The 16821-nt window shown below is 42.8% G+C and overlaps 2 protein-coding genes across 8 annotated transcripts in view; one reads left to right on the top strand and one right to left on the bottom strand.

Annotated features, from left to right (window-relative positions):
* The window catches only part of AKT3 (AKT serine/threonine kinase 3), a 137175-nt gene that overhangs the window by 119367 nt on the left and 987 nt on the right, over window positions 1-16821 (top strand). For 4 of the 5 annotated variants that reach the window (XM_023730894.1, XM_023730896.1, XM_023730898.1 and 1 more), the window contains one exon: window positions 8105-11689. The exons of the other annotated variant lie outside the window; for it this stretch is intronic. In XM_023730894.1, coding sequence (XP_023586662.1) covers window positions 8105-8190 — 86 coding nt within the window. In that variant the 3' untranslated portion in view covers window positions 8191-11689. Of the gene's footprint in view, window positions 1-8104; window positions 11690-16821 lie in introns of those variants that run through there. 5 annotated transcript variants of the gene reach the window in all.
* Window positions 11781-16821, bottom strand: part of SDCCAG8 (SHH signaling and ciliogenesis regulator SDCCAG8) — a 243119-nt gene continuing 238078 nt past the window's right edge. For all 3 annotated transcript variants that reach the window (XM_004375862.2, XM_023730889.1, XM_023730890.1), the window contains one exon: window positions 11781-13660. In XM_004375862.2, coding sequence (XP_004375919.1) covers window positions 13631-13660 — 30 coding nt within the window. In that variant the 3' untranslated portion in view covers window positions 11781-13630. The remainder of the gene's footprint in view (window positions 13661-16821) is intronic.

Raw genomic sequence — 16821 nt, 5'->3', positions numbered from 1 at the left:
TGGATTTGAACTGCTGACCTTTTGATTAGCAGCCAAGCTCTTAACCACTGCACCAGCAGGGCTCCAATGTGTGTGTGTGTGTGTGTGTGTGTGTGTGTATACACATATACATATATATATATTGCATATCTGTTAAAACTGTATTTTCATGTACCTCTTAAAATCATCATTGCATGTACACTAGTATATGTCCCACACTTTCAGAAATACCCTAAATAAGTGAACAGTAATGGACAAGTAACGTTATTAGATAAAATTTATAAGCATTCTCATTTGCTGACAAGTGTTGGTTCTCAAGGGTCTGTGTTTAGACTGCTGACTGGGAAGTCCAATACCATATATACCAGCCTCCTAGTCTTAATGAGGAAGGAGGAGAAGATTGAGATTTAGGGTGGTATTTGTTGTTAAATGCTATCAAGTTGGTTCCGACTCATAGCGACCCTATGCACAACAGAACAAAATGCTGCTCAGTCCTGCACCATCCTCACAATTGTTGCTATGCTTGAATCCATTGTTGCAGCCCCTGTGTCAGTCCATCTCGTTGAAGGTCTTCCTCTTTTTTGCTGACCCTCTACTTTAGCAAGCATGATGTCCATTTCCAGGGACTGATCCCTCCTGATAACGTGTCCAAAGTATGAGATGTAGTCTCTCCGTCCTTGCTTCTAAGGAGCATTCTGGTTGTACTTCTTGCAAGACAGATTTATTTGTTCTTTCGGCAGTCCGTGGTATATTCAGTATTCTTCGCCAACACCACAATTCAAAGGCGTCAATTCTTCTTGGGTCTTCGTTATTCATTGTCCAGCTTTCGCATGCATATGAGGTGATTGAAAACACCATGGTTTGGGTCAGGCACACCTTAGTCCTCAAGGTGACATCTTTGCTTTTTAACACTTTAAAGAGATCTCTTGCAGCCGATTTGCCCAATACACTGCATTGTTTGATTTCTTGACTGCTGCTTCCATGGGTGTTGATTGTGAATCCAAGTAAAATGAAATCCTTGACAACTTCAGTCTTTTCTCTGCTTATCATGATGTTGCTTACTGGTCCAGTTGTGAGGATTTTATTTTCTTTACGTTGAGATGTAATCCATATTGAAGGCTGTGGTCTTTGATCTTCATCAGCAAGTGCTTCAAGTCCTCTTCACTTTCAGCAGGCAAGGTTGTATCATCTGCATAATGCAGGTTGTTAACGAGTCTTCCTCCAATCCTGATGCCCTGTTCTTCTTCATATAGTCTAGCTTCTCGCATTGTTTGCTCAGCATACAGATTGAATAGGTATGGTGAAAGGATACTACCCTGACACACACCTTTCCTGACTTTAAACCATGCAGTATCCCTGTGTTCTGTTCTAACGACTGCCTTTTGATCCACACACAGATTACTCATGAGCACAATTAAGTGTCCTGGAACTCCCATTCTCTGCAGTGTTATCCGTAATTTGTTAGGATCCACACAGTCAAATGACTTAGCATAGTCAGTAAAACACAGGTAGACGTCTTTCTGGTATTCTATGCTTTCAGCCAGGATCCATCTAACGTCAGCAGTGATATCCCTGGTTCCACGTCCTCTTCTAAGTCTGACTTGAATTTCTGGCAGTTCCCTGTTGATATACTGCTGCAGCTGCTTTTGAATGATCTTCAACAAAATTTTGCTTGCATGTGATATTAATAATACTTTTCAATAATTCCCGCATTCGGTTGGATCACCTTTCTTGGGAATAGGCGTAAACGTGGATCTCTTCCAGTCAGTTGGCCAGGTAGCTGTCTTCCAAATTTCTTGGCACAGATGAGTGAGCACTTCCAGCGCTGCATCTGTTTGTGGAAACATCTCAATTAGTATTCCATCAGTTCCCGGAGACTTGTTTTTTCCCAGTGCCTTCAGTGCGGCTTGGACTTCTTCCTTCAGTACCATCGGTTCTGGAATCATATGTTACCTCCTGAAATGGTTGAACATCGACCAGTTCTTTTTGGTATAGTGACTGTGTATTCCCTCCATCTTCTTTTGATGCTTCCCGCGCCATTTAATATTTTCCCCATGGAATCCTTCACTATCACAACTGGAGGCTTGGATTTTTCCTTCAGTTTTTTCAGCTTCAGAAATGCTGAGCGTGTTCTTCCCTTTTGGTTTTCTATCTCCAGCTCTTTGCACATGTCATCATAATACTTTGTCTTCTCGAGCTGCCCTTTGAAATCTTCTGTTCAGCTCTTTTACAGCATCATCATTTTTTTCTTTTGTTTTAGCTACTCGACATTCAAGAGCAAGTTTCACAGTCTCTTCTGACATCCATTTAGGCCTTTTATTTCTCTCCTGTCTTTTTAATGACCTCTTGCTTTCTTCATGTATGATGTCCTTGATGTTATTCCACAACTCGTCTGGTCTTAGGCCATTAGTGTTCAGTGCGTCAAATCTATTCTTGAGATGGTCTCTAAATTCAGGTGGGATATAGTCAAGGCCGTACTTTGGGTTTTGTGGACTTGTTCTAATTTTCTTCAGTTTCTACTTGAACTTACATATGAGTAATTGATGGTCCTATCCACAGTCGGCCCCTGGCCTTGTTCTGACTGATGATATTGAGCTTTTCCATCATCTCTTTCCACAGATGTAGTCAATTTGATTCCTATGTATTTCATCTGGTGAGGTCCATGTGTATAGTCGCCATTTATGTTGGTGAAAAAAGGTATTGCAATGAAGAAGTCATTGGTCTTGCAAAATTCAATCAAGTGATCTCCGGCATCGTTTCTATCACCAAGGCCATATTTTCCAACTACCGATCCTTCTTCTTTGTTTCCAGCTTTTGCATTCAAATCACCAGTAATTATTAGTGCATCCTGATTGCATGTTCGATCAATTTCAGGCTGCAGAAGTTGGTAAAAATCTTCCATTTCTTCATCTGTGGCCTTAGTGATTGGTGGGTAAACTTGAGTAATAGTCGTATTTACTGGTCTTCCTTGTAGGCGTATGGATATTATCCTGTTACTGACAGCATTGTACTTCAGGTTAGATCTTGAAATATTCTTTTTGACAACGAATGCAACACCATGCCTCTTCAAGTTGTCATTCCTGGCATAGTAGACCATATGATTGTCCAGTTCAAAATGACCAACACCAGTCCATTTAAGCCCACTAATGCCTAGGGAATAAATGTTTGTGCGTTCCATTTCATTTTTGATGGTTTCCAATTTTGCTAGATTCATACTTCGTGCATTCCAGGTTCTAATTATTAATGGATGTTTGCAGCTGTTTCTTCTCATTTTGAGTTGTGCAACATCAGCAAATGAAGGTCCCGAAAGCTTAACTCCATCCACGTCATTAAGGTTGACTCTACTCTGAGGAGGCAGCTCTTCGCCAGTCGCCTTTTGAATGCCTTCCAACCTGAGAGGCTCATCTTCCGGCACTATATCAGACAGTGTTCCACTGTTGTTCGTAAGGTTTTCACTGGCTAATTCTTTTCAGAAGTAGACTGCTGGGTCCTTTTCCTAGTCTGTCTTAGTCTGGAAGCTCAGCTGAAACCTGTCTACCATGGGTGACCCTGCTGGTATTTGAATACCGGTAGCATAGCTACCAGCATCACAGCAACACACAAGCCCCCGCAGTATGACTGACAGACGTGTGGGGGAGGGTGGTATCTGGATGGCTAAAAATATTCTTCAAGTCACACATATTTTGACTCGCACAGTAGCATTGTGTTAGTTTTTCTTCCTTTTCCTTTATTTCCTTTGCTGTTTTTCCTCTCTCCTCCTTCCTTTTTCAAAGGCAGGTTAGTTGACAGTGCTCATGTACACTGGGTGTCTGTGAGAAGAGATGAAAGTGAAGTACTGTTCCAGCTGTAGACGTGGTCAGCGGATTTGTGGATGCGAACTAGGAGTCATCTAGGCCCAGAGTTCTTCATCTGGGGCCCATGGCTTGTGAACAGTCTGAAATTAAAAACACTCTGTGACAGTGAACATTCTGAATTTAAAGATATTATTTTATTATATTAACTAATATTAAAATATTATATGCCCTTTTCTGGATGGAAGTCTGTACATCTCTTTAGATTCACAAGAAATTAAGAACCTTTGAACTTCCATGTTATAAGTGAAGAGATTGAAATCCACAGAAAAGCTTGAGCTGCTCCAGGTCCCACAGCCAGTGGCATCATAGCTAGGAGCAGGACTCATCGTCTTGGCAGGTGAAGCTGCAAAATATCAGTGTGCTGAAGTGCTCCTCACAGTACATCACCCATGGGGCAGTGAGCCTCCGCTCGGTCTTATGTGCCGTGGATAGAATCTTAGGATCTCTAATTGTTAAATGACAATGTTAGAAAGCCTTTGGAGTTGTGGACAAGTGCTTATGGGCTGTCTGAGTAGAAACTATGGACACAGGCCTTGGCATAGTTCCTCTGACCGCAGCATGGACTATAGGTATGTAGTTGTCTGAAATGCTGGGCAACACCATGAGTTGTTAGATTGGACCAGGGACTCCAGTAGGAAGCCCACACATTGTGGGAATTTCCATGGTGGCTGTTCCCTGTGAATACAATTGTAGGCCTGGGGAAGTATGAAGTGGGGCGTGTGCTGGGCTCTGGATGGCTCAGAAACCTGAGCATCCTGCAGTGCATCTGTGTCTAACAGGGCATTCCACAGTCCAGGGTGGGGAGGATAGTATGGGCTTGCTATCTCTCCCTACTCAGGATCTCTGGATGGGGCAGCCAGATCAAAGAGATCAGCAGCGTGTGTGAGGACAGAAATGGGCAGCAGCATCTCTGCAGAACGCCCCGTCCAGCGGCAAACAGTCTGCTGTGCCGTCCTGGGAACTCTCCCACTGCCTCTCCAGGTCAGCTGAGCACGTGGGGCCCAGAGTGCCCTATTGTAGAACAGCCTCAGGGATTATTAACCACAGCTCCTGGGTTTCTCCAGGGCAAAGGGGCAGTGTTTTTAGTTTGACAGTCCCCGGATATAGCCCAGATTCCCTTAAGGGGCAGATTAAAGGAGAATCAGTGAAACCGTGATTCCATTTAACATGATCTTTTCTTCTTGCAGCTTGAATAATGGTGCTGGTTAGAAACCACTGCCGCTCCCTAACTGCTAAAACAGAGGTTTGGTTAATAAAAGTCCACAGTAGTAACATTAGTTAGCAATTGTCTTCCCACTTGCCACCTTGCTTTTATAAAACAGAATGGAGATTTTTTTTTTTTAGAACAAATCAGCAGTTAGGAAGGCAAAATGTTCCATTTTCTACAAACAGCTGCAGTAGCATGGCAGATTGTCCTCACTGGTGTTAATTAATTGAACGGTTTTTGGAATGCGTCGTCTTGTGTTATATCCATTAATGGTCCGCTGCCTTCCTCTTGCGGGAGAAAGATATGGCAGTCTGCTTCTGTAAAGATTTACAGCCTTGGCAACCCAGTGGTTTACTCTGTCTTGTAGGGTCACTATGAGTTGAAATCGACTTGACAGCAGTGGGTTTTGTTACAGAAAAATAGGACTTCTTTGAGATGTGGTAGCTTTACTGCCATATGATTACCTTTGTTAAATGCGCTAAGAAAATTTGTTAACTGATGCTACTTGGACCCAGGGGTTCAGACATCGAGTCGATCATTGTTTTTCCATATGTGTTTTCAGACAGAGTTCTCTTCGTTATCATCATTGTTCTCTGTGAGTATCCTTTCAGAGCAGGGACTTACCTGTGTGTACGCTGACAGGTGCTACAGGGTCAGGTGTCACTCACGGTGGGCTTCTCCCAACCCTGTCCCTCTGTGGGTCTATGTGGACCCAGAGGGGCCTGCTGGGGGCTTGCCCCAGTGCCTCTCCCAGGCTCATGGCTCCATTTTGGATGGGGATCCTATACTTGCCCCTCACCACTACCAAGCAGTTTCCATGGGAGAAAGATGTGGCAGTCTGCTTCTGTAAAAATTTACAGTCTTGGAAACCCTGTGGAGTCACTGTGAGTTGGAATCGACTAGACAGCAGTGGATTTTGGTTTTTTATTACCAAGAAAGAAGGAAAAGGCAGGGAGCTGAAGTGAAAGAGTGCTATATTGGCTTTAAAAGAATATCGTGATGTGGGGTCTTCACATGGTTATTTATGAAATTTGAATTTTTTTATATTCAGAAATATGATTAATTTACTGACAGAATGAAGACTCTTAATTTTCAGCTGCCATCCATCCTCAAAGCAATCAGTACTCCTCCTGCGAAAGGAAATCCAGAAGCCCCCCTACCAAGAGCCTGACTGGCTGGGCAAGGCCTGGGCTGGGTCACCCAGGGAGCCGGGCAGCATCCCTCCCACTGGCTGAGGCAGGACAAGGGACAAGCATGAGGCTTCCCCACACGTGCTGTCCTGGGCTCTGCACGTTTGTGGGGCGGAAACACAGCAAAACAAAGCCATTAATGGTGAAAACTGTTTCTTTGAAATGTGATTGACACATGTCAGAATCTGAACATTAAGGTTTCAGCTGCCTTTTCTAGATTTCTAGAGAGTGTTTATATGTTGTGACTCAGCTGATATGCCGTGGTCTCCTAGCTCCTACTGTCTTTAGTATAGCTAATAATACTGAAGGTATTTGATCTAAAAGATGCATGAGGTTTACCTGGTACAGAACCAATATTTTATAATGCGGTGGAGATTTCCCTAGAACTCAGTACTATGCAGAAATGCCTGCTACAGTTGCTGTGTTCTACTTGTGGAAGGAGAGACGCCTTGTGATTCAGTGGTTTTTTGGAAGCAGGGAGCCACAAATGCTTTTTGGTTGATTGATTCCCACCTAATTCAGTGCTATTTTTGATACATCAGAGGCCACAAATTTTGGTTGATCACGTTTCTTAGAAACTTTTGTATTAAGACTAGAATAGCAAATAGAAGAACAGTCATCAAAGAAAAAGAAATGTTTGTTTCTTACACTTCAGACAAACACAAAAGCACCATCTTTGTTGTGTGACTGAGTCAGTATCCACGGAATAGCAAGATCTGGCCTGTATTTTTCCTCCCATTGCATGAGATTGGTGCTTGTTGGAGAGGTTGGAAAGTTGAAAGATTTGGTTAATGTATTTCCTGTATATATTTGAGGAAATGGAATTTTTTGCTTGAAGAAAAGAAGGTTGGGTATTTGAAAGACCTTTTCCTTTATTTCTGCTGTTAGGACAGTGAACAGGTGGATGAGCTTGGAGTGGAGCAGGAGAGATACAAAAAACAGAGCCTCTTCCCCATGAGAAAGTGAGCCCTGGAGGGCAGCAGGGACTTTGCTCAGAGCTGTGCCCCTGGGGCTGAGTTTGCAGAGCTTCTGTTGATGAGGGACTGAACAGATGACCACCACCTGTGAGGAAGGGCATCCTGACAATGAGCTTTTAATCAGCAGAGCTGTTGTGGGAAAAGGTTGGGCGATCGCTTCTAATCTGTTAAGTACAGGAAAACAGGAAAGAAGAAAGGAGCAGCAGCTTCATTGTCAACAGCCTCTCCTATCCCTTCACGTCTGTTCTCCCTGCTTGTTTCCTGATGAACTAGGACTTCCACGCTGACATCCCTCCCACTTTTACTTGCCCTCTGTCCCATCAAGTTTTATCGTTGGAAAATCGGGGACAGGGAGCTAAGGCAGATAGTAGATGTTGAATAAAGACGATAAGATCTTGAAAATGCAATCAAGGACACAGATGAAATGGGGCCATCAGAACCTTGATTTTGCATTTATATCTAAAACGCCATGAAGTAAAAGCATTTGAAGACATTTAACAATGAATTATGTATACACACTTTTGGTGCCTTAGCATCCAGGACTTCTGTAATTTCAACAAATTGTAATTTCATGAAATGAAAGGCTGTCGAAGATGGTTTGTTCCTTCTTAAAACAAAATCCTGTTTTCAGTATTTTTCCCCATTTTCATTAAGTCTTGAAATTTTAGCGTCTTGAAAGAGATGATTTGATAGTGTTTTCTCACAGACCACACACATTTATGAAAATTAGACATTTTTAAAATAACCGTAATTGCTGTATGTTCTATTGATAAACACAAGTTTATGGGAGTTACTGTCTCTGTTAATCTTTCCTATGTTAGTAGGTAGAAAAATGTGGACCAGAGGTAATATTAACAAAAACTATGTAAAATTAAAATAGCTGTTTCCTGCCCACAGATGATGAGGATGGTATGGACTGCATGGACAATGAGAGGCGGCCGCATTTCCCTCAGTTTTCCTACTCTGCAAGTGGACGAGAATAATTCTCTTTCATTCTGCTACTTCACTGTCATCTTAGACTTATTACTGAAAATGATTCCTGGACATCGCCACCAGTCCTAGCTCTTACAGATAGCAGGAGCACCTTCAGACGCCCCGGACCAATCAAGGGTCTTCACCGCTAACCACCTTTCACATACATGAAAACACACATATATGCAAACACACTCGACTTTCTGTTTTTGCATGAAATTGTATCTCAGTCTAAGGTCTCATGCTGTTGCTGCTACTGTCTTACTATTATAGCAACTTTAAGAGGTAATTTTACAATCTTCCGAAGTCATGAGTCCACCATTGTTCATTTGTGCACCAGTTGTCATCTTTTGATCTTTTAGGTTTTGTTTCCCTAACAGTGAAGGCTGGCAGAGAGACATTGATTCTAGGTAGATTTTTAAACTTTCTAGAAGATAAATCAAAAACTAATTAGACTAAGAAGATTTAGTGTGTAATTCTAAGCGATGTGGATGGGTGGTGATGTGCATATGCAGAATGTTAGTGAAGCCAATCAGTTCAGTCCATAAAGTAGGGATTGATCACTAAGATCTGGCTGGAATTCATTAGGCAGCACTTGAGAAAAGGACTGGACAACTGTTGATAAAGATATCTATGTATATATATATTTTTAATTCCTGTTGGATACTGCAGAGGAAGCCTGTGTCACACATGGACGTCTAGACTTCACGGGCAATCGCGGACAAATGAACGTTCTACCAAGAAATGAAGGCATGTGCACAGCAGAGTTAAAGTCACGGAAAGGGTCTCATGATACGATTCTCGCCAGAGAGCATTTTTTCCCCTGTGCTTGGAAACTTTTCTCCCTTCTTGATATTTATCACCTCTGATGGCTGAAGAATGTAGACAGGTATAACGATCCTGCTTTTCACCAAAATTTGTACACCAAGGTAAACAGGTGTTTGCCTTATTTGTTTTAATTTTCTACTTTTAGTTTTACGTGAATTAGCTTTCTCTCAGATGTTAAAACTTTGAATATCCTTTTATGGTTTTGTTTGTTTTGCAGTAGTATTTATTTTTTAGTGATGAGGATTGTATGTCATGTTAGCAGATGCAGCTCCAACTTACAGAAGGTAGACTGCATGCAGCTCATTCTGACCCGTGTGCAAGGAATGTACAAGCCGCTGAGAATCAGGCACTTTTTCTCCTATGTAACAAAAATCTTGATAAGGCTCTGAAATTGTACATATTGGTTAGAATTCGGCTTTGGGAGAAGAGATGCTGTCATTTAACCCCTTGGTGCTGAAAATCCCCACCTCTCCATGCCAAGGGGTTAATGAAACAAATGGATGTTGATGTGCTCACTTGAGAGTTGGTACATTTAGGCAGGCCTGGCAGCACAGTGTGATGAAGAAAATGAGACCTGAACAATGATGAGAAATGAACTGTACTTGGCAAAATGAACACATCTCGAGTATTCACCAAGTAGGCAGTAAAGGATTGGAACCTGGTGTGTTTATTCTGATCATGGTACACTTACCACTGAATTAAGCCATCAGGGAAAAAACAACAAAAAAAGAACACCTCCAACTTTCCTTTTTCTGTATATACTCATGTCCCCCAATTCCAACATTTCTCACTGACAGGGGACATGTATGCAAACCTCATCTTTCTCCTTCATTAATGATGATCTTCAGATTAAACCCTTTGGTGCTAGGAGCTGACATTTTCCAAAGCAGCCTATGAAGTCCAAGGGGCTGGGGGGCCATTCTTGCAGCAAGCAGGCGGCAACCCGGACTCGCTGGAGTGATCATGGAAATGTGTTTTAGTTCAGCTATCTGACAGCTCCCAAAATGGAAGACTACAGCATTACGTAGTATTATGATTGCATTGTATGAAAGAGCAAGTGACTTTTTAAGTAGGATGAATCATATTCATATGCAGATGTCTTAGCCTCTTGACGCTGGAAGTGTGGGTTTATAGATATGAAACCACTGCTGGCGGTGGGCAGGCCACTGGGACTGACAGGGGAGTTAAAGGGCATTTTATTAAGGCAGCTAAGACATATTCAGACATAGATTTTTGTCCTAATTTTTCATATGTTTATCTGAGTGAAGTTCATCCTTAATATTGAGTGGGAAGTTACAGTAAGTGGTAGTTCACTCTTACACATATAGCTCAACTTTTTTTTTTAAACTTGGAATTATGTTGAATGTTTCACTTTGACAAGAAAGTAGACTAGAAGGTATGTCCTGTAAGTTGTCTTGCATCCATTCTATAAGAAAGAAACGGATAAGAGGACAAGAGGAAAGCTGAGACTGGCTGATGATCAGAGCGTTCGTTCCTTCGTAGGGAAAGTGTAACACCACACACTGAGCACGTAGCTTTTGATTTTTTTTTTTTTTTTTTTTAAGTAATCTTAAGGTGATCCCATGACCATGGCAAAGGATACTTCCTAAGATTAATGACTGGTGCTGACAGCGCCCCAGGCTAGCCACTCCTCACAGCTGGCTCTCCATCCCCAGCCAAGGCCTGGGGGTCAGGCACTTGTCTCCTTGAAGAGCCTGTGAGCATCACACAAGTGCTCTCTTGGCTTAGATTCTGAGAATCCCTTGCTTTCACTCCCAGATCTCAATCAGCTGGCGTGGAGGAACAATAGAAAAACAAAAATGTGTGTAGAGGGGGATTTCTAAAACTTCCCTTGTAATTTGCCCATAGCTGTAGTTGTGGATTCTGGCAGGTGGAAAGGCCTGAAACCTGGAATCATTCCATCAGAATACAGTTCAAACTTTGCGGACTCCAGCTTGTACTAACTTTCATTGAGTTTGCCCTCTTGTAATCACACAGCCATCTTGGAGGAACTGGCCATTTCTGCTTGGATTTTCGACAGGGTTGCTCACAGCTTTGCTTTCTACACTAATTATGTAGCGTTATTCCAGTATTGTTTTCCATTTCCCCATACCTGATTTCCGGCTTCTTAAAGCTGACTGTTCTTGCAGGGGCCACTTGCTTATCCTAGAGTACAAAAGTAAGGGCCTTCCTTACTAACTGCAGGGTCTATATATTACACCTCAATGTACACACTTTGCTGCTACTGTTTGTACTGTCTACGGTAGAATTTCCTTATCTTGCTCCTGATAGTGCATTACAGGCAAGCATGAAATGTAAAGTTATTTATTTAAATAAAAAAGAAAACGTCTAAATTGGTAATTGAATTACCTCCCTGTAGCTTTATAGTTTGTGACATTTCTTGACCTTGCTAGTTCTTTCATTAGATCCGTGCAAGATCTAGTTATCTGGTTAAGGATTTTAAGCAGACGCAACTATGAACCCAAGAAACTGTATTACTATTACTATTGGTCATACTAAAACTGTTTATTTCCTTGAGTATATGACCCACAAGGATGTGAAATAACTACAAGAAACTGTTTTTGTACACTGTACATCCTTAGTATTTTTACACGTATATGATAGGGATCACATTATTTTCCTTCGTACAGACAGCTGAAATAAAGCACTATGTCAATCTGCGACTTCTCTGTTTCTTGTTGTTGGACGTGGTTCTGTAATCTCAGAAAATTAAATATTATTCTTTACTGGGAAGAAAAAAGATTTTTGATAGCCTGACCTGGTTATTAACCCACCCTCTGTCAAATGATATGAAAATACGTAAATTCCTTGTTGCTCTAAACACACACCCGGGATTGTTTTATTACTTCAGTGACATGGCACTAGTGTGGTGGTACGAACGTTGACCCCTCCACACTGGGTTCAGGGCAGATCTGTGAAGCCGGGGTGGGGAACAGGTCTTGTTGAAGATTTGTTCAGACCCGAGTAATCCTCCCATCAGATGGTTTGGACCAGAATTCTTAAGGAGTATAGCTCATCAGTAACGTCTTCCTGATAATGTACTGCTCTGCACACTTCCTTCCTTCGAGTGTATTTTAAAAACTTGATGGCAAATTGACAAACTGAGACATGGGGAATAGATGAGTATGATGAGTGCACTACAAGCTGACCTAGAATCCTTTTGGATGGGGCCTTTTTCTGATTGTACCTCATATACCAATGTAACCTACTATTTTAGAAACTTGGCTTCACTCCTGTGATGAAGGCAGGCGAAGAAATGGCTTTCAGGACCCGACTTAGCCAGGCGTGTGTGTGTCAGGCAGCCAGACCTGAGGTCGTTCTTCATGTGCTGTTCTCTCAGAACCACTGGGGGGACAGTTCCAGGAGGCTAAAATAAAGTGACCTCTACAGTTCTTCAAAGGTGCTATTTTTAGAATATTGTATAATTTATTCACAGTATTCCTAGAGCAGAATTAAGGACAATTAAAATATCTTATGTGACAGTCTTTATGTCTGGCACATTTGATGAAGTCAAAAACTTCTGAATCTGTAGAGTTCTCCTGTTTCAGGCTTGAACGTTTTCCATGCTCTGGAGACTCAGATGGGCTCTGTGTTATCATGCCACCACCTCCTGAGCCTAAGCCACGTGGATTTTGAGAGGCAAGCTTGAGCATATGGTCACATCAGATCTATGTCGAAATAATAATACTGCTGCTGCTGATGACAGATCGCTGGCCAGGGACAGTCGCCTGCGGTCAGTGACGTGTCCCAATGACAGCCTTGCCTTTAGTCTTCTATTGTCATGCTCAAAGACAACACAGCATTTTCAGTGTCCATTTTTATTCCTTTAAGGCATTTCTGGGCTTAACTCCATATAGGAGAAATACTGTTTTAAACTAAAATACGATCTTTGTACAGATACTTGAGATACTTAAGTAAATTTTCTAATTTCATTAAGTACATGTTTTTAGGCTCTTCTCGAATACTGCATATTGAAGAAGAAATCCGACACCACAGAGCCAAAGATGATGCTCTTTTTAAAATTTTTTTTTTGTTGATGGAGTGGAGAGAATAATCCCTGGTGCTCCCCAGTGTCTCCTTACTGTGCACATCCTAGTAGGATAATAACAATGGAGTATGGGATGTTGATGAGAGGCAGATAAAGTTGGAGGAGGATAATAGATCACGAAAAGGGAAGCAAAATCAATGGCAGGAAAAAACTTGATTTGGTCCTTACTACACTTTGGTCTAAGTAAACTGTGTGCCTTTTTGGTGTGTCCTGTTATTATCACTCCAAGATAAAAAGAAAACATAATTCAAGTCTTTAAAAAATTTATTGAAATTCATACGTGTAACAGCATACAAATGGGCATCATAAACTGCAGATCATTTCTGAAAACGTACACAAGGAGCTAGCGCTCATCATCGAGTATCGACCTTCAGCCCCAGCCCTTCTGTACGTAGTGCAGGCAGCACTCGGAGGCCACGTGGCGGCCGTGGCACCAGCACCACCGCAGTCAGAGGCACGTCACACTGGAATGGTTGTGGTGGACTGTGGCATATTAAAAGCAGATGTCTGTAAATATCTCTGTAAATCATTGACTTCACTCTGTTTCATCCAGGTCAGCAATCAGATTGAGGCATGCTGGGTAACTGGAAAAAAAATGATAATAAAAAGTAAGTTTAAATATATCATGTTCTTCAATGTGACTTGTCTTCTTATTTACTGGCCTAGCCACCGCTTATGACTTCAGTTTTTGGAGAAAAAATTTCTGTTGCTAAAAATGTAGAAACTCCATGTAAAGATTTGTGCCTCGTCTTGACCACAGATCAGAGCCCTGGTCACATATTAATAATAATGATTTTGTTTTGATGCTTTAAGTCTGAAAACAATCTGTATTCCAGGCATTTTTTTGTGTCTTTTAACTAAGGACAGTATGGTGTTAGGACATGGCCAGAGAGCCATCTCTTCCCTGTCCGGGAACGGAGAGGCTCATTTGTGCCAGAATCTCTTTACTGGACATTGTTTCAGCCATGCAGTGGATGAAGCTGGAACAAAAACGGATGTGGGCCTAGTGCCTCTAGGAAGTCCCTGGTGAAGCCATACATGCTGTGACCTCCAAATCTTTAGCTGCAGACAATTTTTGTAACATGTATAAAGGCATTTTTATGCAAAACCCTGTTTGCTGGGAGGGAATTTGGTGTACATGGTCTCTTAGTTATAAATGTTTCAAAACTAGTTCATAAAAATTGGGCCGTGGAATGGGGGATCATAATTTAGGGAGCATTCAGTCCTGTTACCTGCCGCTGCTGATGTGGCTATTCAGATTAGTTTTGACCACGACAAAAGCTGTGTAAGCAACTGTTGGAACTAATTATATTCCACAGAAGAGTCAACTGAGTGCCTGTCATGTAGTGCTTGGAAACTACATGACAGAGAAAGACACGAGTCCTTGCCCTCTGGGAGTGGAGAGGGGTGCTCAGATGATATTGACCCAAACCCCATTCTCACTTCCGCAGATAGGTCAGAGTGCAGTGCAGGATTAGGGGGGGCCAAACCTGGGCTCTGGTGAGCTGGGAATCCTCCTCAAGAAGTGGGCTGGCACTCCCCACCCCCATTTCCTAAGCTAGAATCAGAGGACGACTTGTCTTCCCAGTGTAAGCCATGGTTACTTGGGGATTTCCAAGAGAGAACAATGAATGAAACCAAGAGATTTAGAATTCATGCCAGAGAAATAATATGAAAACCAATCTGATGCCTTTAGAAAAAAGAAAAAGAGAAAAGGTAATATTTAAAGTCTATTTCCCAATGTGTGTGCGACACTCACTGATCATGACTTTTTAATGACTCAACCTGTAGGAAGATGGTTTCACACAGGGTAATTTATTATGTGTATAGCCCCAGCTCAAGGAGCCCTGGTGGTGCAGTGGTTAAAAGCACTCAGCTGCTGACCAAAAAGTTCTGTGGTTTGAACCCACCAGCGGCTCCGCGGGAGACAGTTGTGACAGTCTGCTTCCATAAAGATTACAGCCTGGGAAACCTTACGGGGCAGTTTTACTCTGTCCTATAAGGTTGCTTTGAGTCGGAATCGAGTCAACGGCAGCGGGTTTGGTTTTGGTGTAGCTCCATCTCGCACTGAACTAAGGTAGGGGTTAAAGCAAGAGGACACGCTCCGAGTCAATGTGGGCGTGATGCGTGCTGGGGAGATGGGTGCACCCTCTTCCTTCGAGCCCACAGGGGCCTTCTGTTCTCTGGGCCCCTCCTCACCAGCCGCAGGGAGTCACTCTGTCCTAGATCCCTGCCACTGCCGAAGGGGCGCCCTCTATCCTCCATAGAATACGCCCAGCCCAGAGGCTGCCAACTCTATTTTACTGTCAAACGCAAGGTGTCTACCTAGAGCTTATTAGCATTTCCATCTTGACTGAAGTGACCCGGTTCAGTTCTGTCAAATGACTGGTTTGAATGATCCCCCTGCCTTGCTCCCCAGACTGGCCAAGTAAGGCCAGCTGTCTGGTGGCTGCTGCTCTGGAGACCCCGTCTTACTTTGTCGCCTTACAGATTCAAGGTTGTCTTTGGATACAAAGAGAAGCATAAACCACAACAGGCATATTTCAAAAGAAAAAAACTAACTGAACGTTTGGTGGAAAACACCCATACACGCGCGATACAAAATAATTGTAAAGAGAAGTTCAAGTAAAGTGCAGTTTTTTTTTTTTGTTTTAACTAAGCTCTAGGAAACTGGCATTTCTCATAATGAGTCTTCACAATGCCTGTGGGCTCCAGGGCCATCTAGTAATTTATCACCATGCGATCCATCCCCTGCCGCCACCCAGGCTCTGCTGAAGCCATGACATCTCCTCCTGCGGAGCCAGGTGAGAGCAACACAGGTGTGGGCCTTCAGCGTGAACACATGGCGCCGACCTGGACTGCTGTCCTGCAGCCAGTCAGCTTGTGCTGCCTCTTCACTGGTTTTCTATTTTATTTGGTTTTGGTGTGAAGCCCTGCATTCATCGTCACTTTATATTATGGTGCTTACTGTTCATTGTTTGACCCCAGGGCCTGCAAGTGTGCCTGGCCCTTGGTAAGCATTCAGTAACTATCACGGAAGAAGTCACCCTAGTATGTCTTTGCTTTGTCTGTGAAATGCACGCATGCTAAAATAATGTCACCCTCGGTTTGCTGAATCTTCAGTAAAGACCTTCTCAGTGCTTTCCCCTCTGACCCCGTAGCCTGCCAATAATAATCGACACTTTGGTTACTGTCAAAACCTAGCATTTGGCATCTGAGAAGCAATCTGCCTTTTACTTCTTAGGGAAGCTTATTTCCAGTACGTTGTTCCACAGCACACTGACCATGTTCTTGCTGTACAAGCTGGATGAAAAGGCACATCTACAATAGCCGGTCAGAACTGTGGTGTGAGCCCTCAGCCACCATCTTCCCGTCCTTCTGCCTTTCATGTGTGTCCAGGCCCCTTGCTGTGTTCCCCAGAGTGGCGTGGCCACATCTGCAGTTGTCTGGTGTTCTCGGATCACAAGGGGACAGGCAGGCGCCCTGGCAGCTGCTCTGCTAAAATACTGTCCAGAGATGACATAAGAACTCCCCATCTGCAAGCCCACTATTGCTAACCCATTTTCTTTGTTCTCATTTTAATTCCTAACAGGGCCACCTCTCCACAAACCCAGACTTCTGTGTCTAATTTATTTCTGAAGTTTGACTTTAAATTCGGAGTTTAAAAAATGAGTTGCTCTGGGTGACCTGAATTGTTCCCCCAGGCAACCACGCTGTGGGATTGAGCCTTTTCTTCTTTCCTGCT

The sequence above is a fragment of the Trichechus manatus genome, unplaced genomic scaffold, assembly GCF_000243295.1.
Source record: "Trichechus manatus latirostris isolate Lorelei unplaced genomic scaffold, TriManLat1.0 scaffold00039, whole genome shotgun sequence".
NCBI classification, from domain to species: Eukaryota; Metazoa; Chordata; class Mammalia; order Sirenia; family Trichechidae; genus Trichechus; species Trichechus manatus.
This window is presented reverse-complemented; position numbering and strand designations above follow the sequence as displayed.